The 24,979-nt window shown below is 31.3% G+C and overlaps 2 protein-coding genes across 3 annotated transcripts; both read left to right on the top strand.

The window, feature by feature from the left end:
- The first annotated feature begins 11,491 nt into the window (after window positions 1-11,491).
- LOC115883154 (cleft lip and palate transmembrane protein 1-like protein) lies at window positions 11,492-14,065 on the top strand. Its single transcript, XM_030901467.1, has 7 exons — window positions 11,492-11,849; window positions 11,907-12,197; window positions 12,256-12,574; window positions 12,633-12,821; window positions 12,881-13,083; window positions 13,146-13,397; window positions 13,452-14,065. The coding sequence occupies exons 1-7, from the start codon at window positions 11,617-11,619 to the stop codon at window positions 13,552-13,554; spliced, it is 1,590 nt and encodes a 529-aa protein (XP_030757327.1). The 5' UTR covers window positions 11,492-11,616; the 3' UTR covers window positions 13,555-14,065.
- A 731-nt stretch (window positions 14,066-14,796) lies between these two features.
- Window positions 14,797-23,099, top strand: LOC115883145 (zinc finger protein 678-like). 2 transcript variants are annotated; one of them, XM_030901461.1, is made up of 7 exons: window positions 14,797-15,042; window positions 15,103-15,937; window positions 16,034-16,264; window positions 16,322-16,491; window positions 16,546-16,645; window positions 16,863-16,971; window positions 21,810-23,099. In XM_030901461.1, exons 2-7 carry the CDS (start codon window positions 15,124-15,126, stop codon window positions 22,201-22,203), a joined length of 1,818 nt encoding a protein of 605 aa, XP_030757321.1. In that variant the 5' UTR covers window positions 14,797-15,042; window positions 15,103-15,123; the 3' UTR covers window positions 22,204-23,099. The 2 variants fall into 2 exon arrangements, with proteins under 2 accessions (XP_030757321.1, XP_030757320.1); XM_030901460.1 differs by having other exon boundaries at window positions 15,098-15,937.
- Window positions 23,100-24,979: the final 1,880 nt, after the last annotated feature.

The raw sequence follows: 24,979 nt of genomic DNA, 5'->3' as shown, positions 1-24,979 counted from the left end.
TTCCACTGATTTCGAGGTTCTCAATGACAGTAGCGGCTCGTGACCCGTGTGACTGGGTAGGCGACAAAATTTTAGTTGCGTCTATTTGCCCCCTCCCCCCCTAATTTACATAAGCCCAGTTTGTAAATATATGTTATCTCTGGGTTAAAAACATAGCTCAAAAATATTTAGGACAAAACTAAGTTAGCAAACTTGTTAGCAAAAATAACAGCATTCAACGTAATGACATAATGATTGACATAATGTAGAAGTATAGTTTTTATTAATCTATTTTATCTATTATTTTTTTTATCTATTACTATGGAGTCACTATGGAATACATCATAGAATTTTATTTTATTTTTACTTATTTACGCAAACTTAAAAATTGGTAGTATTGAGAGAAAGAATAATTATGTTTTATATATTAAATTGATGAGTCGGTCTCTTAATAAAGAAAAGTTGTTTTTTATTATATCAGTAAAATTATCAGATTGTTGAAGAGCTGTGAAAAGATCTTTTTATATTGATAATAAGGCAAGTGGCGATAAACATTTATTTTTCATGGAATCTCTACTATAAATTTTAATGCATTTCAAACATGAAAAATGCCTCTCAACCCAAGTACTTGTAAATGGTGTAGTAACAAACAAAACAAACAATTTGAATGCTTCTGGAAATATATTTCCAGGATCATTCTCCTTAAATTATTTTATGCTCGAAATTATCATATCTATTATTAATACCTGCAATTTATTCATTAATTTATGTTGGTCAATAACATTTTTTTGTTTTTTAAATCACTATTAAATGCGTTGGAAGTTGGAAATGTATCAATATAAAAAGTTTGTTAAATCAGATGTTAAATGCGTTGGAAATTTTTTATAGGATTCTTTAAATTTCGGATCCGCAAGAGATAAATAAAATTAATTGAGACATACGAGTAGGTACCTATCTGCAAATCTTATTTCTAAATGTAATAACAATGTTATCTAATATTTCATAAAATAACATTCGCAAAGATATTTGACTTAGCCGCTTTGATTAACATATCGAATTGAAATAGCACAGAGACTTCTCTGTAACATCTGCTGTATCGTCTTCTTGCACCGAATAAAATAACGCGCTTTTTATTTCGGATTCTTTTATTTCTGTGGCGTGTTCTAAAATACAACTGGTTATATCATTTTTAATCATTTCGAAAAATGTTTCCAATTTGCTTTTTGAATTTTTATATAAAAGTTTTAAATGCTACCTATAATGAATCATATGAAATATCCCCTTAACGAAATGTGATATATCTCCTTATGAAATATCCGGAATATCCCCTTAACATCTAAGCCTGCCGAGCCTCCACGACTTCATGCGAAGGCGACCGGAGATTTCGCCTAAGCCCCGCCTTAATATGATACAACTCCGACTTACGTCGCGTCGCTACCGCACGATGAGTTAGACAGAGACAGAAGATTGCTGTACGTCGTGCATCGACTCTGATAATAGGCGATGTAGAAATCGCCGAACAAAGGCACTCCAACGATCAAAATTATTTTGTTTTCTAACGCAGCGGCACACTCAGCGGTCAGCGTACGCCAGCGGTAGGAATATGAATATGTTAATATACAAGACCACAAATATTAAAATAATATTGATTATTAAAACACACTTCCGTGTATTAACAGTATTTTTATGTATTGGCAACATTAATAGTAAATAATGTTATGTAATAAATCGCTTAAATTCTGCCAAAATCTTAGGGTAGGCCTTCCTTGTCTACCCTGACGAGCCGTCACTGCTGAATGAAGCTTTAGGGGTAAAAGTCTTTTATGTTTATGCCTAGGCATTAAAATGACTTTTATATTGTCATCATGTCGCAAAAATTAGTACTTTTGTGACGTTTGAAAATAAAAATAATATCAGCTGTCACTACCAAAGATTCCAAATTTTTTTTTTCTCTGCTTACTGTGACGTAGTTTTCATTCAGTTCCTCATTATATTTTTAAGTTAAGCCAAAACAGAAATGAATATTTATCAAACCCAGTGAAAAATGAGCGCCAAAAATTACTTATAGATACATTAGCAGTTCTTAAACAGTATTAATTTTAAATCTCCGTTGTTCCTTGCACTGTTCGATTGCAATGGAGGTAACATTTTTTTACTAATAAGTTAAGATATTTTTTACTATCTTTTTGACTGATTGTAGCATTCGTAAGGAAAAACTCTAATAAAGGTAACAAATACTAAGTAACGTAACTTTCGCGCTTGATCCTTTAAATAATAATTTCGCTTTGTTTTTTCCAGTGCCAAAAAATCCGTGTTTATTGTACAATATCGTCCCTTGATTCTATATGTTTAGTAATTGTTACCTGGGCAAAATATTCTTATGAATAAAAATCTCTTTGCTATCTCTTAAAAGCTATTAATACGTTTAAAGTAATATATTTAGGTATATTTATTTCAATTTAGTTTATACAAATATATTTTATGAGAGACTGTGATTTTAATATTAAGAGTTATTACTACATTTTTCTATAGTTTTTTTTAAAAAGCATTCTTAAAACGAGTGGGTCGTTTAAAAGTTTGATTTTATCATGAGTACAATCTGGGCGAATCTGATATTTGATAAAAATATGACTAATATGATTTAAGTTATATAAAATTATTTAGGATGTATTCCGTTGCTTACCTTGGTTATGGTTTTATGTTCCGTATCAATCGGCTTCCTGAAAGTTTTCTTATTTACGGAACACGGTTCCTGAAAAATTCGATTATAACTGTCACCAAACTAACCAGCGCGAAAAGGCTGGTTTTTCTGGTTTTGTTTGTCAATCAATGTCATTTATGTGACAGAAATCAAGCAAATATTGGAAGTTCGAGTGAAATTCTCATTTAATTTCTAAAATTTGTAATAATATTTTGTATTTACATCCTAAAGCAATGGAGGTAGGCAGTAAAGGTAAATAAATTTCATTAACTAAATACACACACCGGAAAAGTCTAGGGATATTACAATTTTATCCAGCCATCGTCAGTAATTTTATTATTTGCATTTCTGATATAATGAAATTAAAATAAACAAATAGTTTACAGGACGTATTGGAAATAAAAATGCGAAATTTACCAAATTTTTCAAATTTACCATGATTTTTATTGAACTAAAATACACACATTTTTTTTATTCTAAACTGTGAATTAAAAAAAAAGATAAAACCATTTTTACTTAATAAAGGGTATGGCCTCCTCTACTGTTCATTACAGCCCTACATCGTCTCTCCATGCTCCTGATCAAGTTGTCGATCTCTTCTTGAGGTAAATGTTAATTGATAAGCATTGATAAACTCACTTACCACTCTGGCTGTATGAGGCCGTGCATTGTCATGCATGAGAATGAAGTTTCGCCCAAAGTCATTGGCATAGGGTAACACGACAGGCTCAAGAATTAAATCACGATATGTGATTTCTGTTAGAAACCTTTCAAGAAAAACGAGATTGGTTTTTCGGCCTAACTGGACTCCTCCCCAGACCATAACTGTTCCATCTTGATAAGGGTGCACTTCCTGAACATGATCCAACCGAATAAGATTTCCCGGTTCTTTCCATACCCTAAGCTTTCTCGAATCCGGATGAATTCCAAAGCGTGACTCATCCTAAAGAGAACATTAGCCCATTGTTCATTCGACCACTAAACATGATCTTGAGCCCACAAATATCGTACCCCTCGATTTCCTCTCGTTAAGGGTTGAGCTCTCCAGGGGCGTCTGCTTCTTAAGTTGACCTCTCTTAATCTATTGCGAACAGTGTCAGGATTAACGGTTACATTATGTGTTTCCTGGAGAATTAAACTAAGCTCTGGTGCTGTAAGAGTCGGTCGGCGTCGAGCATTTAATTGTAAAAAATGATCTTGCTGAGGGGTAGTAATGCGATGTCACCCTGTGTGCCTTTCAGCAACATCACCACTTTCACGGTAGCGTGCACTTAATCGCGATATTACTCTTTGCGTTGTATTTAAAGCTCTAGCTACGTCGATTTGGCGCATTCCAGCTTCGAGCATACCCATGGCCCTTAGCATTTCGTCTCTGTTAAGATGTCTACGCTCCATAATGTCGTTTAATACTAAACAGTTATTTGAATGAATGCTGGCCAGTTATCATAAAAACATAGCCAGTACAGGTTAAATTCGAACAATCGATGCTAGGTGCTTTTTATACATTTGACAAAAAATGCACAAACACTTCTGCAAATATCCCAAATTTAGAAATAACTAGTGTGACTACTTCGTTTCAATCGAAGTAGAAAGAATCGGCCTACAAATATGTGGTTGTTTATTCAAAACATTTATTTTTAACTTTAATAAAATGATATCCCTAGATTTTTCCGGTGTGTGTAGAATGAATTTTTAGGACCATTTAAACTTATCATGCAGCGATTGTTTCTTAAAGTCAGGAACATTTAAAGAAAACATGAAAAACAAGACAACAAGTAATCGTGAATGTTTTGTACGCTATAAAAATATAAATATTGATTAGATTTGTTTATTTATTATTGATCTGTTTTAATATTGGACCTACAAATCTTCACTTGAGCTGTCTAACGAGTTTAACAGTTTATTAATAAAGTACTTTTCAATATTAAACTCCATTGAAAAGAAAAAGCAAAAGAAGCAGAGAATAGGTACATTAAAAATGCATAAAAGATAAATTTTATAATAGAGGTATTGAAATTTAGAAAACGTCAACGTTTGACGTTTCCAGTATTTTACCAAACCGTTCCGTATCAAACCGATGTTTTTCAGGAACCGTAATTTACCGGTCTGGTTCGCCTGGTTTTGCAACGGAATACAGCCTTAAATATAGTTTTTCTCGCGCAGTTTTTCTCCTTTTGACATTTGACATCGTGTATGGTGACGCTTGGGCTTAAACAAAATAGAAGAAAGCCTAGGTTAGGCAGCGAATACAAGTGTAGACTATTTAGTGTAGAGGTAAGGAGAAATATCTTCGTGCATTAAAAAAGGTCATAAAAAGAGAAGACTTAAGATGGTGCTGCTGTAGCAAAAACCTAAAATTTAAAATAGGCGCCGAAAATTTTTAGAACAGGAAATGATTCAAAAGAGATAGATATTTGACGTGAAGGCGCTGGTTTCGAAAAAATACAAATTTTATTTTCATGTCACGTGAAATAAATTATTGATTTTTGTTCAGCAGCAATAGACTGGGCCTCTAATATATAAAAACAATTGTTTTATATTTTATATTCTAAAAAATATTAACAAAGATTTTTTTGGTAATGTTTGGTTTCTTACTTTTCATTTTTTAGATTTATGCGTCATTAGCGCCACTGCGGTTATTTGGTGAACCCTTATTCTTCCCATTTTGTGACCACTTTTTCAAATAATAAAGTCCCATAAGAGATATTTCTCCTCATCTCTACACTCCATAGTGTAGACGCTGTGTTACATCTTGATATTTCTACTCTATTTTAAACCTTATGTAAGCTTTTTGCTGTTTCATTACATTTTATTAAATAGTAAATACATCTTAAAAACATAAAAAACAATTTGAATTAAATCAGGCTTTGTTACACTCATACCACTCATACCAATACCAACCTATATAGTTTTATTAAAAAATAAAGTAGCAATTTTGATAGCTCTGAAGTATCGTGATGTCCGCGATACTGGAAAATTGCGCGAGAACAACTATAGACTACTATGTGATTATACAATGTAATAAAGAAGGCCAAGATATGGCATTTTTATCTTAACTTTTATTACTATTCTCTACAGTTTATTTTTTTATAGACTAAACTTCTTGTGATATCACAAAAAAGATATCAATTTTGCTTCTATTTCAAGTTTATGTTTATTTATAATGATTCAGTTTTTATTTAGAAAATATAAATACACCGGGTGGTGCATCGGCGTTGGACACATAGGAAATCCTTCATAGGAATACCATATTAATTTTACAGCTAAGTAAATAGGTTTTATAAGGGTCTGCGTATGATGAAAACACGTGCCATATTTGAACAATTTTGAACAAGCCGATTTTAACTGATTTCAGTAAAACTGTATCTATTTTAAATTGAAACTGGACAGGTAACAATACAATACAAAACCTGGCAAATTAAAACATACCTTAAGTTGACAACCTATAATTTTGTGAATGTTAAATGGTATTTTCTATACATTAGAGCTTTTGCCTAATTCGAATAAGTTTTAAAATATAAAATGCATTTCGGGGACACTAATCCTAGGTACTAACAATTAATATTTGACAATGATAAAATTATAGGTTTTAATTTAAAAATAGATGTAGTTTTTCTTAAACTAATTAAAATCGGCTTGTTCAAAATTGTTCAAATTTGGCATGTGTATTTAGCGTATGCAGACCTTTAAAAACCCATTTACGACTTCGCTGTAAAATTAATAGGGGAGCCAATGTTATATTAAAATTTGCATGGGATTTGCTATGTTTCTAACGTCGATGTGCACCACCCGGTATATTTAAGCTTGATTCAGAATCCCATGGGCTAAAACATAAAATGTAGTCATAGACCAACAAACACGTCTGTCATACACGTGTCGCTGTACACGGATGTATAAAAAACAATAGTGTGTGCTCACCCTCATATGAAGACTCCAAGGGAAAAACCAGCTTTGTCCATTTTAGTCGGAGCCGAGAAAAATACAATTTAGCGTTAGAATCTTATCCCCATTCGTTAATTTTTAAAGAAATATATTATTTTTGATTGGTTGAATAATTAGAAAAATATATATTACTGCCAATTCTGAATTATTGTTAATTATTGCAATATTCTGAAATGCCGAAATAAAAATGTCAAAATGCAAAACAAAACAGGGGAAAAACCAGGGATGTCCAATTAAAAGTTGTATCCTTTTGTATTAAACCTAAATCTAAACTATTGTTTCTTTGTTGTAGGATGAAAATTAATATTTAAGTAGGTGTTTATTAGATTACTTAAATTTAATACATGTAATACTAACTGCGAGATGTACCCTTGTTGCCCATGCGTAAGGACATCTCTGGTTTTTACTATTTACGCGTGGACTACTCCGGTTTTTTCCTTGTACAGCAAAATAACCAATCTGTAATATCTCTGGGACTAACAGTATTATTGCTTCCATTGATGGTACCTCGAATAACGCTAAGATTTGCCTATAAAGTTGTGTCGCTATCTTAATTTCAATGAAAATGTGACATATCTGGTTTTTCCCGTGTAGTCTTCATATGAGCTTGTCAAGCATGACGTCACTGATCTATGAACACATTCAGTGTACATTCATGATTTTCGGCTGCAACTGAAAGCTTGTGCGTCACAAGGTTACTTTATTATTTCTTGCTATATGTCGTGACATATCAACGCGCAAGCTTCAATTTTATACACAGCTGGTGATCCTAAATCACTAGTCTGGATTTTAACGCAAGAAATGATGAAAATTCACTAGTATAAATACAGAATATTGAAATAGAGAGAAAAACGGGCTGATACAATTTTTTGTGAAACTTCTTTACCGGCGATGGGGGTACAAAGGCCGCGACACATCCATGACACACGAGACGCGAGAGGAAAAGTGGTAACGATCTTGGAGCGTCGTAACTCGGGCCCTATGTGAGCTAGGGGGCTGAAACTCGGAATGTAGATAGGGCTCTAAGAGTACTTTTCGTGCACTATAAACCCCATCATCCATGAATCAAATCAAAAAATCGTCCGATTTAAATGAAATTTGGTATGTCGATAGATTGGACCAAAGTCAACTTGACCGTGTACGAAACGTGTGTTACTGTAACAGTTAGTTTTGACGTAAGAAACGTCCAATGTTGATGTCGTCCGATCGCGATCAAATTTGTCGGGGGGTACGACGTTTCCTTTACATCTTCATCAGGGTGGGACTAACGATTTGATATTGAAGAAAAATGTGGGTCGATTTCAGCATAATTGGGGACGGGCTACAGGATGACTTCCTCGACGTTTCGAACCGTTGCTTCTAAATGAACGAAATCATCAGGTTTTTTCTTAATTATGGGTCGATTGGAACCAAACTCAGCACGTGTATAGAGGTACTCCAATGAACGACTAGACAGATAGACGGCTAGACGGAAGTAAGAAGTTTCACACAATTTGTTTTCTCTCATCTTTTCTATCTGTCTCTCTCATCATGCATACTGTACGTAGGAACCGCCAACAACTTTGTATTTTTTCTGTCTCCCTTGTTAAATCAACTAATAGGGTCATTTATCTTTTTGTCTTTTGACTGATTAAAATACTGACCACGGATTTAGAATGACCAGAACGGTTTGTTTGGGCAGTTGTATTCTGGTCTGTGATGCTGTGGCCTGACATACTCTTGAGGGATGTTACAGCTTACAGGTTATACAGGGTGTCCCAGGCTGAGCGTGCATTAGAACTTTCTAGAGAACTACAACATCTAGCTCGGAGATTTCTTGCACATCATAGTTTCACAACGAGATCTATCGATCAGAAATATTTTTAATATGGCGGCAATTCCGGAAGTACCGGAAGTTGGCAACAACTTTCTTATTTTAAATGGGTGTCCCCATTTTTTATTACATACTTATATTCTCTGTAAAATTTTATGAATTTTGATATTAAACACTCTATATCTAACATTGGCCGTTTTTGAGAAAAAAAAATATTTAAAATTTTTGAACGAAAAAAACTACCTGTCAAAAATATGTGTATAGCCTAAACGTCAAATTTAGTGATTACCACAGCCACTGTGCCATAAAGAGAAAACATGTGGCTATCTATTTCAAATATTAAATTGTTCGAATGTCATATAATCATGGCCACAGCTGTCATAGAATTGAGCGATTAAAAAATTATCATATATAATTTTTTTAAATGGAAAACCACTTTTTTTATTTCACTAGTGAAAAGGTTTTTTAATTCGTTACTTTTGGTTTATACATGTTCCTATACCTAAAATAAATGGTTTTTAAGTTATTTAAGATTTAGTTTTAAAGGGTATATTTTTTTGTTTTTTTAACCAGTAGCCTAAGCCTTTAAACGTCACGCGACGTAAAACTATATCTGGCCATGTCATATTGCCACTATCTATCACTAAAATACGAGATATATTTTTATAAATACACTTTATAAAGTTTTACCAGCAGTATTTATAATACTATACGAAATTCAAATAATTAGTTTCTTGACAGAAGGAAATAAATTGTCTGATGGTTTCACACTTAATGTCAAAGGAAGCTAGCTAAAATCAAGAAAAAATTACGCTTTAAAACTAAATCTTAACTTAAAAACCATTTATTTCAGGTATAGGAACATGTATAATCAAAAAGTAACGAATTAAAAAACCTTTTCACTAGTGAAATAAAAAAAGTGGGTTTCCATTTAAAAAAAATGACTTATGATAATTTTGTAATCGCTCAATTCTATGACAGCTGCGACCAATACTATATGACATTCGAACAATTTAATTTTTGAAATAGATAGCCACATGTCTTTATGTCCCAGTGTCTGTGGTAATCGTTAAATTTGACGTTTAGGCTATACAAATTTTTTTGACAGGCAGTTTTTTTCCTCCAAAAATATTAAATATTTTTTTTTCTCAAAAACGGTTAATGTTAGGTATAGAGTGTTTGAGATCAAAATTCACAAAATTTTACAGGGAATTTAAGTATGTAATAAAAAATGGGGGTACCCATTTAAAATAAGAAAGTTGCTGTCAACTTCCGGTATTTCCGGACGTGCCGCCATATTGAAAATATTTTTAATCGATAGATCTCGTTGTGAAACAGTAATGTTCAAAAAATCTCCGATCTAGATATTATGGTTCTCTACTTGTTCTCTAGAAACTTCTAATGCACGATCAGCCTGGGACACCCTGTATAATGGACTTATATTTTTTTTTGTTTTATGGCTACGGAACTCTGAATCCAACTTTACGTTTTCAAAAAGAGATTAAGAACTAATATGTTTTAAATACTATGTAAAAGCAACACATAAAGTTAGTGCTCAAACTCTATAACAATCCATTGTTCTGGCCCCTATAGTAAATTTTAAAGATACATAAAAATACTTAAAGACTGTTTTAACTTTATTAAAAGAGAACCAATTTTATTGCTCTCCCAGATATTAAAAGCAAACTCTCTGTGAGTAATTACTTTCATCGTTTGTGTAATTTCAGCTTGAACTATTTTTTGGTTTCATTGAAGGTTTAGTATTTGTTATTAACAGTTTTTGAGTACGAAATTATGTTTATATTTTCCATAATTATGTTCAACTGATTAAGACAAAGTTTCCAATCAATAGATGTTTAAAACTATATAAATAAAATCTACAAATATACTGCCAAAAGAAAAACTTAAGGAGGGTAACATAAATATGTAAATATTGATTGAAAAATGGCGTATAGTTCTGACAATATATGCTTTTGTGTATGTGTGTACATGAAAAGTATAAGATGGACATGTAAAATATTGTTGAATATAATTTTTTGTTTCGAAAAAGGACAAAGGACGCTGAAGTATGTCTCCGTCTTTCGTCTTTGACAAGTTTGTTACTGTCCATCTTAAATTTGATATCATAGACTATAAACACAAGTGTTTTATATTATAGAATACCATTAATACATATATATCATAGATGTATACAGAGGTTGTATATAAAGTGGTCGAATGAAACCAAAAGCAACATTTAGATAAAATATGTAATATATTCATGTTTTTTGAATCGACTTGTCTGCAAAAAAAGTAACTGTTGTTTCATTAACGTTTAAAGAGTTTATTTTAACTTTATGTACACGTACACACCACAGGGTTGAACTGAAATAGGTTATAAAACTGAAAATCATTGCATTAGATGTTATTTTTCTCTATCTGCGCCAAAGTATTTCTCAAAAAGGTCTAATTTAAGCAATATAACTTTTAATCGCCAACTTCTTGTTGATTTTGCTCTAAATTGTCTTACATACGAAGACATCTGTAATTCACAGCTGTTTTCGTATTGTATAATTTGATATGGTCAAAACTACCTTCACGTTTACAGGCTCTGGACGTTAAGGTAATTTTTACACTTAACGCGATGATTCAAAAAATTATATTGCTCGAAGATTCTGTGCGAGTTTAGTTTTGCATTGAAAATAATACAATGTAAATTTAAATCTCTGCAATTCACCATTTTTGCACATAAAAAAGATCGTCTAGAATTAGTTATAGTTAATTATATAATAAATATTATAATGTACTTTCAGATTTGTAAATAATAATACATGTTTATTTAAAAAAAATGTTTTATTGTTTCATCCCTGTATAGAAATACAAAAAAAATAACACAAATTGGATTCTGATTATCTATGGAACTAATAACTGATACCTACTACTTACCTCATAGAGAATATGATACGAATTATAAATAAAATAATATAATAATAACTTTTTAATTTTTCACTGAATTTTTCCCACATTTTTGCTTATATATATGCAACCAGTTAATGATACCTAGCAGTTGTCAAATTTCGGCTTGTTTTGAGGTTATAATTTTTCCTTTCCATAACAGTAAAAATCCGAGCACCGTTTTAAAAGAAAAATACAAAATTATGAAATATATATATTAAAAGGAAATAACATTGACTGACCGAATATGAAGCCTTCTTTGACAACAATATTAGCTACGCTTTTTTTCTTCGTCATTGCTCATTCTATCTGGAGTATGTTTAATGTTTGGAAGGCTCCAGTATGTAGTCCTACTGATATTTGCTTCCATTCTTATTTAAACGACAACCCTCCCTTGGATATGGTAATCTACGTGGACGATAAGTTAGAAAATCCAGTCTTTTATATTAAGGACTTTGACTACAGGAACTCATTTGAAGAGTATGCTTAATGTTTTATATTTGGATTTAATTATTTATATACTATCTATTTTTTAAGAAATATCGAAATTGATATCCCTAGAAAGGTGCGTCGAAATGGGACAATGTACATAAACTTTTTGTTGTTACCAAGTGGTAAGAATAATATGAAGTTGAGAACAAGTGAATTGAAAAGACATGAGAATCGTACAAATATAAGAGGGAGATTAACTGAGTTTGCTGTACCGCAAAGTGCTGCTTTTAATTTATTGAAGAATAACAAAGTTAAACAAGTATATAAACCTGTGACCCATATAAGGTCTAAATATTCAGTTATGATGTGTACTGAAGAATTGCATTTACCACACAAGTATATATCACAATTAGGTAGTTTCTTTTTATCAGTACTGATTATACATTTTTTTTAGAAATATTCCATTTGAGATAGCGAAGGAAATGCGTATAAATAGTAGGTCTAGATTTTTGCCACTTGTCTCACTTGATTTTTTAAGTTTGAGGTTACAGGATTTAGAGGAAGTTACTGAAGATACTCGAAGTGTAACTTTAAAATTTGCTTACAAACCTATATCTTTGGGCAAAATGAGATTTGTTTTACAAATGGAGGCTTCTTTAAAACAATTTTTAACATTGGGATTCTCAGACAAAGATCTAGATGAAGTTAAAGGTGTTTTTGCAGACACTAATTTATATTTATTATCCGCTACAATGATTATAGGAACTGTACATGTAATTCTTAATCACTATATTCAATATTTTTTTAAACAATTTCTAAAATTATTTCTAGGTGTTGTTGGACTTTTTATCATTCAAAAATGATGTTAGTTTTTGGAAGTCACAAACATCCATGGCTGGATTATCTACAAGAACTGTATTATGGAGGGCATTTTCTCAGGGAGTTGTATTTTTATTTCTTCTTGATGAAGGCACATCATTGTTGGTTCTTATACCTGCTGGAATTGCAACTTTGATTGAGGTAAAGTTTATTTCATTTAATTTTCTTACTGGAATATGAAGTAACATATTGTATTGAAGGTATGGAAAGTATCTAAAGTATGTAAAACAAATGTGTCAATTTCATTAAGAGGCTTTAAGTTCAATCATGACAATACAGAATCTGCTGCTGAAGCTGAAACCAAAAAATATGACAAAGAATGCATGAAATATTTAAGTTATTTACTTTATCCGTTATGTGTGGCAGCTGCTATATACTCCTTACTGTACCAACCACATAAAAGGTATACAACTTGCTGTTTTGAGATTATGAGTAGATAATAACATATTTAATTTTTGTTTTAAGCTGGTATTCGTGGACACTGAACAGTTTAGTAAATGGAGTTTATGCTTTTGGATTTCTTTTTATGCTTCCACAATTGTTTATCAACTACAGGCTTAAGTCTGTGGCTGCACTTCCTTGGAGAGCCTTTACATATAGAGCATTCAACACATTTATTGATGATATATTTGCATTTATAATAACGATGCCTACAGCTCACAGAGTTGCTTGCTTTAGGGATGATGTCATTTTTCTAATTTATTTGTATCAAAGATGGTATTTGTAGTTGTGGTATTTTGTATATATTTTTTTGTATTTGAATTTTTGTAGGTTGTATCCCGTGGATAATTCAAGAACTGATGATATTAGCGGAGAAGTTATATCAGAGAAGAACAGCAACAGTGCTAAAGCCAAAAACAAGAAAGAAAAATAAGAGATTAAAATTATTTTAGAGTTTATTTTTTTATTTATGTTATTAATAGTATATTTTTAATTTATTAGATTATTTTTAAAATAATATTTCAGATTTTTATATTTTTCCCGTTTGTATCTGTAATCACTCTTAATACATTCCATTGGTATACATGGTATTTACATAAAAAAATATAGATGTAACTGTGTTATATGTTCATATATATAACTGGATTATATGTTCTTTATTTGTAATTTATTAGATTATTTTTTTAAAGTAATATTATATTATTTCTTTTAATATTGCATTATTTCTCTCATTTAAATTATATCTGTAATCGCTCTTAGTACATTCCATTGGTATATATACATGATAGTATTTACATAAAAATATAGATGTAACTTTGTTATATGTTCCATAAATGGATTATATATGTTCTTTATTTGTATAATTTATTAGATTATTTTTAAAATAATATTACATATTTTTATATTTCTCTCATTTAAATTATATCTGTAATTGCTCTTAGTACATTCCATTGATACACATAATATTTACATAAAAAATACATATGTAACTGGATTATATGTTCATATATATATAAATGGATGATATGTTCTTTAAAACTTAACACAATTTGTTTTCCTTCCTTAACATTATTTTATTGTTCATTGATTAATTTAGAATCACTCTAGGATCTTTATCTATGCCATCTATGCTTTAGTATTTCTCTAGGGGGTGATCACAGAACAGATGGGGGTGATTGTTAACTTGAACCATTTGAACTACTATTAGTGCTGGGTAAAGTTTTATCACGTTTTATTCATAATCTAAGGGCAAGAGTAAAGTTTATTTATATATATCTTAGAATCATCGATATTTTTTGATGAGATTCTGAGTATCAAAGTTTATGCAAAGAAATGGTCCGATTTCCTTTTTTAATTTTTAAGAATTTATTACTAAAAATCTTCGTTTCTCAAAAGCCAAAGATAATTATATATTTATAGGCAACCAATAAAACTCTGCAGCTTGTTGCGCCATCTTATGGAAATTATCATTGAATAAAATAATAAGATTGGATTGGAATTTTTTATTAAATAAATCAAAATTTTATACAATTTTTAGAATTACCGATATTTTATTGTGCAATAAATACCGGTTATAATAATTATCTTACTCTTATTCTTTGCTATAAATATATATAGGCGTTCTCGCTATTATCTTAATTTATATCTATGGCCTAGCTGCTTCAGCCGCCATTTTGTCAGAATTGCCAAGAATTGGCGAGAGTTTTATAATTGTTTGTCTGGCTCCTGCACCAGAAATTGTGTTTCTCCTTATTTTAAATCCACCAAATTGTGCACCAAATTCTTACATTCAAATTCAGTGCAACAAGTGTTTCAAACGTATTTATTTTTCCTACTAGTCTACATTTTTCTTTATTAATAAACTAAAAGGAATCCATTGACCATCTGGTCAAATAAAACAATCACTACGACCTAAAATTAGGTAAGTTTTATATTTTATTTCCGTATAATACGTATATTTATATTTATTTTTGTAGTATAGTTACCGACTTTAATTTTCAAAATGAGTTTTGGTAATGATAAGAAACCTTCAATTATCCAACAAATTATTATCTATAATAAACCGAATATAAAACATTCTGTTTTGGATGGAAATATATTAGGGGAAAACGGTGACATTATAATATCCCACATAAAAAAATCGAAAGATGAAGATGGATATTCGTCTGATTCTTCTTCTGAGGGTGATCTTCTTATCCAGGAATATGAAATTAAACGAGAAGCTGTGGACGAGACTGCATCGTCGTCATATTTTAAGATTGAGCCAGCTGATACGACAATTCCAATTGATGAATCGAATAATATAATATATGAATCTGAATCTAACAGTCAGAACTTATTGATGTTGGATGAGCCTGTAAGTGAAAATGAACGTCCAATGTTAAATTCTCCAGATGTTTTTAATGGACCATTAGATGATTCTGCAAATATAAATGATAAATCTCCAGAATTAAATGCTCCAGAAGTTTTTAAAAGACCTAGAGGTCGGCCAAGGAAAACTAGTCTTATACCAAGGGAAGATATTGTAGAAAGCCCTGCTGTAAAGAGGCCTAGAGGCCGACCAAAAAAGGTTATAAGCAACATTGAAGAAAATCCTCCTACAACATCTACTTTACAGGAAAGAATCAGTAATTTAGAAGTGCCTAAAAAACGGGGACGTCCAAGAAAGACTTTCTCTTCATCAGATAATTTAACAAATTTATTAGATGATGCCCAAGAACATGTTAGTAATTTAAAACAGGTTGACGATGAACTTGATTTTATGTTTAAAAAATCTGCAGTAGAAGCTAGCAATGAAGATGATGATTATGAGGAAGGTAAGAATTGCTTGATTTTTTTTCAATTTATTAAATAATTTCACATGCTTTTTATTAATGTAGGTATTTCTAATAATTAATGGTAATTTGTTGTAGAATTTGATTCTGATGATGATAGTCGCAAAGAATGGGTGCCCGAAGAGTATGTTGAATATAAGCAAAAGCATTTATTGAAGGATGTTAAAAAGAAATATTTATGCAAGTTCTGCTCTAAGGAATTTCCAAGTTATTATACAATGAGAAAACACAGACTTTTTGATCATAATGATCTTATCAAAGAGAGAGCAGCAGGAAAACCAGTAAAAGATGAACAAGAAGAATCAACTGGTATGGAAGTGTTCTCTGCTTCAGGATTTTTTTTTAATCCATATACACAAATTTTAGATGATGATACCAACCATACAGATACGGAAAGTTTGGCAGAATGGATGCCTGACGATTATGCAGAGTATAAGCTGAAACATTCAGTGGATAAAAAGAAAACCATTAATTGGTTTACTTGTAAAATTTGTTTACATTTATTTCCAACTCATTATCAGTTAACGAAGCACAAGGTGAGATTTTTTTATGACAAAGAGTACATTTTACATATTTTTTATTAAATATAGGTCAGTCATATGAATAAGGAAACTCCTTATAAGTGCAACCATTGTGATGATAGTTTTAAAGGTATTGATGAACTTATGGCACATCTTAGAATACACCGAGGTGAGTATCATTAGAAGGTTTTTTATTCTAAATTTTTTTATTAAAATTTTGATTTTGACGATTTAATAATAGTAATAACGATAATTGCCTTTATTGAGAAAAAGAACAAATACATACACATAGAAGAAGAGATTAAATACTAAAATTTCAGTGCCTTGACCCAGGGCAGTCATTACATAATTAACTAATAATTCAAAAATTTATTTTAAAATTTCAGGCAAAGACCCATATCAGTGCAAAAAATGTGATAAAGGATTTATCTCCAAAAAAGAACTGGATGAGCATTTTCAAATTCACGTCTTACAGAAGCCAGCCATACCAAAAAAGTAGGTAGATTTTTATAGCTGATAGATTTATTTTGATTCTCGGCAGTCTAGCATATAGGCTTGGTGCATTCTCTGCCGGTGCTGCCACCATCGGAGAATATCGTAAACAACCGGCATATACAAATACACGGATTTAAATAGCGAGCATACGAAAAATTTATTAATACAGGGTCGTATACCTTTATGGTACCTAGGGTATAGAACCAATATAGTTTTGTCTGGCTTTCCACTTATTATACAGGGTGGTCCGAACTGTATTCCGGAAACTTCGGCAGCATATTCTGTAGATAAAAATAGGTAAAAAAGTTTGAATAAATGTATGTCCGAAAACGCCTAGTTTCGCAGATACAGGGTGTAGAAGTTTCATTTTTATTTCAATTTTTTCCAAATTATTTCTGAAGCAACGTCAATATTTGGATGAAAATTAGTGTCTGCGTGTTTTTTGACATGAAAAATTTGAGTTTGATGTCAATATGACTCCTATTTGTAGGGGGCGCCACCTACATATGTTTTAACTGTTTTGTAGAGTAATAACTTTTTGTCCATACCTGTATAAAACTACAGAGTGAAAAAATATACATTTCCGTGACGTTTTACGTAAAAAATGTCTCTAGGTAAAAACCGCTACGAGCGACCGTTCTCTAGATAGAATCGAAATAGTCAATACATGTCATTATTGACAAAAAATAAACACGTTGTGTAGATAGTTATTTGACTGAAATAATAAATTTGTGAAATTTTTATTTTTTTAAATCAATCATAATTTTTTCTGCGAAAGAATGATGATTTATACAGGCAATTTTATTAACTTGTAACTAATGTCTTGTTTTTTGAATTAATATATTTTTTTTAGAAAATATGCGATAATTGTTTTGAGTAGTTTACTTATATATTATGTCAAAGCCACGATTTTAATATTATTTCAATGCGATCGACATCGGAACACTGTGAAATACATAGCGAGAACTTTTGATTTCTGCCGTATCGAGCGCTGAGGTCGGAATTTTTAAAATGAACTGAAATGCACCAAGCCTATAAACATTTTTTATTTTTTTAGAGTGATTTTTTATGTTGTCTAAATAGCATATTATACCCATTAGGGTGCACCAAAAAAAATATATTTTTTCTTTTTAGTTACGTGAAAATATCGTTCAGGATGGTGAACGAAAAATTCTGGTAAAGTTTAAGCTTTTAATGTTAATATTAAGACGTGCTTCATCGTGATTTTCTATTTCCCATTTAAATAACATGGGGAAACAATTTTTTTTCTTTGGAATTGTATTACGTTTTAACACACAAATTAGCGTTCTGTAAAAATCAATACATATTCTAGTAGGTCAAAATCAATACATATTCTATTAAACGGTCTTCAAAAAAAGTCTGATATGAATTTTCATCTTATCAACTCGTTTGAAAGTTATTGAAGGTTAAAGTTCACTTCAAATCGTATATGATATCTTCCACAATTTTTTATATTTTTTTCACGGAATAATGGCTCAAAAACATAAAATATCATATTTTCTGTTTTTGATCCATTATTTCAAGACAAAATATGATATTTTATGTTTATGAGCCAATATTTCGTGATAAAATATAAAAAACTAATTGAAGCCTGGCACGACATCAGGCAAAAAAAAAAATTATTTTTTGTTTAATTAAATGAATAACAAAAAATCCGGCGACGACAGTTTTTAGAAGAGTCAATTAGCTATCTTTGAGTAAAAAAAAGCAACTTTCTAGAGCAAGTCGTGACTTCAGTAGAGACGGCACAGATAAACATTAGCATTTTCTATACAGATTGTTAACTGGACAGTTACTTATAGGGGAACAGAAAACTTTATCAGAATTTTTTTTCATCATCCTGAACGATATTTTCACGGTAGAGGTGTGTAGTTCGTGATCGACCCTGGAATGAAAGGAACTAGTTCCCGGTTTCTTAAAAAACTAGTTCCTCAAGATCTATTCCGGGATTGAGACTGTGATTGATATCTAATAATATGCCCCGGCGACGGATCGTAGCCCGATGCTGGACTTGAGTGGAGAGTGCCAGCCGTATGTTACCTGTCTCGGACCGAATGGACTGAGAGGAACTAGATGAACTAATTAGAAGACTAGTTTACGGGAATCTATTCAGTCTGCCGATCCGGGAGATAATACAAGGCGACGACATGGATTGTCTATTGCCACAACTGGCGTAATTACCACAGAAAATTGTCGTGGATACTATTTTTGATTTTTAGTTTGTTCTTTGAATATTTTATGGGAATGTTTCACTCTAGGTCCTTAAAATTAAGAAATATCTTATAAAACGAAGTAGATATTCTGAATTTTTAGCTTGAAGTGAGAAAAAATGCAATTTTACGTAAAATTTTCGCATTATTTGCTCCAATTGATTTGTGATAACGTTTTTTAAATTCTGAACAGCAAGTTACAATCCATATTAAAAAAGAAATAGTTTTTTTAAAAAAGAAATAGGAAACAATTTGCGGACACATTAAAAGAAGAAACTTGGGAGGAAATATATCAGATACCAACATCTGGATGTCAACGAACAATGGAAAATTTTTGGCAATACCTTGCACCGCATTTTTGATCAACACTTTCCACATAAACCTGTGTATAAAACAAGAGAGAATACATTAATATACAAAAGTAAGTAAATAACAGAATGTAAAGAGAGATTAGACACACTACTAATGCTATCAAGATATAACGATCAATCACACGATCAATATAAAGATATTTACAGAGCCACAAAGAAAGAATATGACAGATTATTAGTTAAGGAAAAAGCTAACAAGTATGACGCAAGAGTGAAATCATCTGATAACAAAATGAAGTGTTTATGGTCAATCTGCAAGGAAACAACTGGTTATAATTCCCCAAAGGATGATTGTTTTATAGATCAAGACCCATTGGCTCTAGAAAATGAATTCAACAATCACTTAATCAGTGTTGTGCCAAATATATTGTCCAGTATTAGGGAAGTACCATTCATGTGTAACATAAGTGAGAACAATGAGTTAATGCGACTGAAATCTGAATATCGAGGAAATTCAAAAAATTGGTCAAAGTCTAAAAAATAAACATAGCAGCAGTGTGGACGAGGTTCCAACGTCTATAGTAAAATTCTGTTTGAAATCTGTTGATGATATCTTGTGCTATATCATTAACAATTCGCTAAAATATGGTATCTTCTCAGACAGGCTGAAGTTGGCATTTATTAAACCAATCTACAAAAAAGGAGATCACTCCGATTTGAATAATTATAGACCAATTAGCTTACAGCCAAGCTTTTCAAAAGTATTTGAAACAATAGTTGCAAACAGAATATTAACTTTCATGAATAGTTGTAAACTGTTTCAGAATATACAAGATGGGTATTTGAAGGAGAAAGGTACCATTACTGCATTGTTCGATTTCACTACATCAATAATACAACATCTGGAAAATAAAGATCTGGCAATGGGTATATTTCTTGATTTATCGAAAGCATATGACTCTTTAGACCACCATTTACTACTAATAAAACTCGAAAAATATGGAATAAGAGGTCCAGCACTCAAATGGATTACATCATACTTGACAAATAGAGAACAACAAGTTATTGTGAGAAAAGACGAAAAGATTAGAAAGTCCAGTATACACATTAGTATACCTCAAGGCAGTATCATTGGGCCACTACTTTTTATCATCTACTTAAACGATATTAGTCAAACAACAAGAAATGCAAATTTTAGCCTTACATGCTATATGCAGATGCCACTAATATACTTACTCATGGAACAACACGAGATATTCTGTAGGAGAATGGCAGTAAGGCTTTCATGAGAGTAGAGGAATGGTTTGAGGCAAATAGACTAATGCTAAATAAAGAAAAAACTAATACACTATTTTTTCGAACACAACAGAAGAAAATTGAATTAGCGAGCAATTTGAAAATTGGAGAAATGGATGTCAGCCTTGGTGGTGAATGCAGATTTCTTGGTATTTACATAGACGAGCACTTAAAGTGGACCCAACATATTTATAAGCTATGCTTGAGACTTGGCACAATTTCTTACGGTCTGAGAATTGTGTCAAGTTATGTGAACCCAGACTCAATGAAGACACTATACTGTGGAAATTTTGAGGCACTGCTGAGATATGGAATTATTCTCTGGGGATCAAATTCAGAAACTGCAGAAATTTTTGATTCAGAAAAGAATTATAAGACTTATAAAGAAACTTCAGTACAGAGAAAGCTGTCGAGGACACTTTAAATCTTTCGGAATTATGACGCTTCCAGCTCTTTATATATATGAGTGTTTAATATTCATCCTTAAACATAAGTCCCTAGTTGAAATGGAAAAATCTCATGAATACCAAACAAGATCCAGTGATGCCCAGTTCCCCTCACATCGTCTCACCCTGACTGAAAAAAATCCAGTATACATGTGTGTAAAGTTTTACAATAGCCTCCCTGAAGACATAAGAGCAATCGAAAGTCAAGAAACCTATAAGAAATCCTTGAAAAAACTCTTAATTGAACTGGAACCCTACTCAATCAAGGAATTCTTAATATAAAAGTCTCTTCACCGCTGACAATATTTCAATATGTCTATATATTTGTAATTTTATTGTACATATTTAGATCATTTTTGAAATAAATATTGTAATTATTATTATTTATTATTATTCCTCTGGATGAACTAGAACAAAGGAAACCAAACCAAACCTCTATTTCACGGTAACTAAAAAGAAAAAAAAATATTTTTTTTGTGCACCTTAATGCCAACACTACCAACCGTCACCGAATTACAATTAAAATTTTGATTAAACCTTATCGAATATTTCAGCTTTCGTTGTTCGATATGTTCGAAAGAATTCGCCAAGCTGTGCGACATCGAACGACACACCCGAGTCCATACCGGAGAAAAGCCGAGCGAGTGCAAGATCTGTCACAAGCGTTTCCAGCAGAGCCACAATCTCAGCAAGCACTTGCTCATTCATTTGCACGTGAAACCGTTCCAGTGCGAAATATGCAACAAGAAGTTCGGTCGCATCGACGTACTCAACAGACATTTGCTGACGCACTCTATGGAGAAACCGTTCAAATGCGACGAGTGCGGAAAAGGCTTCATCAGAATGGCGCAGCTAAGAGATCATACCCGAAAGCACCATCCGTCAAAGACGGAGCAAGTAGTGGAAGAAGTGGTAGTGGAAGAAGTGGAAGCAGTTGATGATAGTTAGGCGTTCGGCTATCGTTTAATTTATTATGGATGATTTTTTGTATTTGTAAAATTAATTTTTAGGTTTAGCGTACATACAGTATGTCCCCGGATTGTCTTTACAAGAGGAAAACCTTTTTTCCTATTGACATTTTGAGAAAAATGTATTCTTTATAAAAAAAAATTTTTGTTCTGAAATGGCTAATCCCCTACTCAACTTTCCCAAATTTCCATACCGTTTTAATTAGAAGACCGAGAAAATTAAGAAAAACATGAAAATGTGGTTGATTTTTTTCGTATGAAGTCCTATAATTCAAAACGCGTTTCTAAGGTAATATAATTTCGTTTTCGTCCATTGGTAGATTGCTTTTTGGATTGCTTTTAATAGACATTTAATTAACGTCATATTTTTTGCTGTTTTAAAATGTTAAAAAAACACAAAATTGTATAGTTCAACGCTACGGAAAGGATGATAATATAGTTATCGGAAACTGTGATACTTTAACAACAGCAAACAATATGACGTTAATGAAAATTAATAATAACCATCTATCAAAGAATGAAACCGAAATTATATTACCATAAAAACGCCTTTTCGTTTTTCATGACTTAAAAAATCAGCCATATTTTCATGTTTTTCTTAATTTTCTCTAAAACGGTATGGAAAAAAGCGGGATTAATCAATCATTTTAGAACAACCAAAATTTTTTTATGAAGAGTGCATTTTCCTCTAAACGTCAATAATAAAAAAGTTTTTCCTCTTTTAAAGACAATCCGGGGGTATACTGTAGAAATGGGAAAGGTAGCATAAAATCGATAAAAACGGCGTCAGAGTCAATTGCTTGGCTTGTAAAATTATACAGGGTGAGTCTTAAATAAGTGCAAATATTTTTAGGGCTGAGGGCTGGTAGATCTCCATAAAAGAAACATTTCCTCTTTACCGTTTTTCAAATAAGTCCAAAATAACCAAGCTATTTCATTTTAAAAATTAAAAAAAAATATTTTTTGCTTAAATTTTGAGAACCACTGGATTTTTTATCGGTTTACTTTCTTGCAAATTTAATCTATGTACTACATATATTGCCATATTATCAAAATTTTATGTTTTTTAACTTGAAATTAAAAAAATCAATTTTTTTTCAAAAAAATCAAAATTTTCAATTTTTTTCGCGAAAAAACCCCATGGTGTTTCCGGGGTCAATTGTTCAAATTTGGCATGCGTATTCAGCATATGCAGATCTTTAAAAAACTATTTACAATTTCACTGTAAAATTAACAGGGGAGCCAGAGTCTGGACATGTCAACATTTGCATAGGATTTCCTGTTTCCAACGACGATGCACCACCCGGTATATTGGGCCTGATGAATAAAGAGAAGCAATTGCTTTTTCTATAGAACTATCTTGGTTGTTTACAAATTGTATAAGTCTATTTCAAGAAATTTAAGTAAAAGCATTTGCTTAACTTTTATTCATAAGACCCATTGGGTTTTGTTAAGTTACATTAAACTGACGGTGTTACTAGAGATGGTGTTATTTTGCCGATATATTGACAACTATCGATAGTTGTCGATATATCAAATAACAAACAGTAGATGGCTTATACCTATTGATATCTATAAATATATCGTCAACTGTCAATGAATTGGTAACATTTCAATAAATATCGGTATATATTTCACTTATCGATAGTTATCCATAAACCGATAACTATCGGTAACTAAAATATATTGATAAGTAAAATGTAACTTAGCCAATCCCTACTATTTTTGTGATTATGAAGATAGGATAGTTTTCTTTAAATAGAAAAATATCTGACAAATGAGCGACAGATTATGTCATATTTACCTTTATGTTTATATATACATTTATACTTAAGCGATACTGAGTATATAATATAATAATATATACATATCGAGTATATATAGAGAAAAAAGTTATTAGTTTTAATAGATTCTTATTAAAGGATCATTTGAGTTTTTGACTTTAATATTTTATTATACACCTATATTTTTGTAATATAGAACTAAATATTATTATGAACCACTTTATTTCATATTTAACTCTAAGTCTATTGATTTTTAATAAATTGTAAAAATTAGATCACTGTGTAGTTATATACAGGGTGTCAAAAAAACTATTTTTTTGGCACCCTGTATACTTATTTTGAGAGTGAAATATGTAAAAAGACATTGGCTATGTGGTACTAATTTTTTGTTTGAGATTGTTATTTTATTTTGTTACTAGGATTACAGTTGAGGGTTGGAACCTTTGGTGTTACACAGCAAAATAAAAACACTAAAACACCACAATACACCAAAACACTTTTACTTTTACACTGGACGCACGTTTCGCTAACCATGTTAGCATCATCAGCAGATCAATGAAGTTTATAATCATCTGCTGATGATGCTAACATGGTTACCGAAACGTGCGTCCGGTGTAAAAGTAAAAGTGTTTTTGGTGTATTGTGGTGTTTTAGTGTTTTTATTTTGTTGTTACTAGGAGAAAATTTTAAGTTTTCCGAAATGAACGATGAATACCACAGTCGCACACTTACATATTTCATTCAGCATAAAAAATATTGATAATGTACATATTTTATGAACATGCTGTTGTGGTGTACAATAACAAACAACCATTTTTTACTTTATTATTACCTTTTTTATTTTTGTTTGATGAGTACTTCGTGGTATACAATAACAACCAATTTTCTTGTATTATGCATTTTCATTTTTTGTTTTATTTCATGAATAATAATACTTTTAGAAATTAAGAGTATTATTTAACTAAAGATCTA

The sequence above is a fragment of the Sitophilus oryzae genome, unplaced genomic scaffold (assembly GCF_002938485.1).
Source record: "Sitophilus oryzae breed Bouriz unplaced genomic scaffold, Soryzae_2.0 scaffold_1818_pilon_pilon, whole genome shotgun sequence".
In the NCBI taxonomy this organism is placed as follows: domain Eukaryota; kingdom Metazoa; phylum Arthropoda; class Insecta; order Coleoptera; family Curculionidae; genus Sitophilus; species Sitophilus oryzae.
Note: the sequence above shows the minus strand (reverse complement) of the source record. Positions and strands in the feature narration are given on the sequence as shown.

Bases quoted from the DNA above. Each gene is read 5' to 3' on its own strand.
- LOC115883145 (XM_030901461.1), top strand. From the start codon at position 15,124: ATGAGTTTTGGTAATGATAAGAAACCTTCAATTATCCAACAAATTATT. The intron at 16,265-16,321 runs GTATGGAAGTGT...CACAAATTTTAG, and splicing joins TGAACAAGAAGAATCAACTG to ATGATGATACCAACCATACA. The intron at 16,646-16,862 runs GTGAGTATCATT...TTAAAATTTCAG, and splicing joins ACATCTTAGAATACACCGAG to GCAAAGACCCATATCAGTGC.
- LOC115883154 (XM_030901467.1), top strand. From the start codon at position 11,617: ATGAAGCCTTCTTTGACAACAATATTAGCTACGCTTTTTTTCTTCGTC. The intron at 12,822-12,880 runs GTAAAGTTTATT...ATTGTATTGAAG, and splicing joins GAATTGCAACTTTGATTGAG to GTATGGAAAGTATCTAAAGT. The intron at 13,398-13,451 runs GTATTTGTAGTT...GAATTTTTGTAG, and splicing joins ATTTATTTGTATCAAAGATG to GTTGTATCCCGTGGATAATT.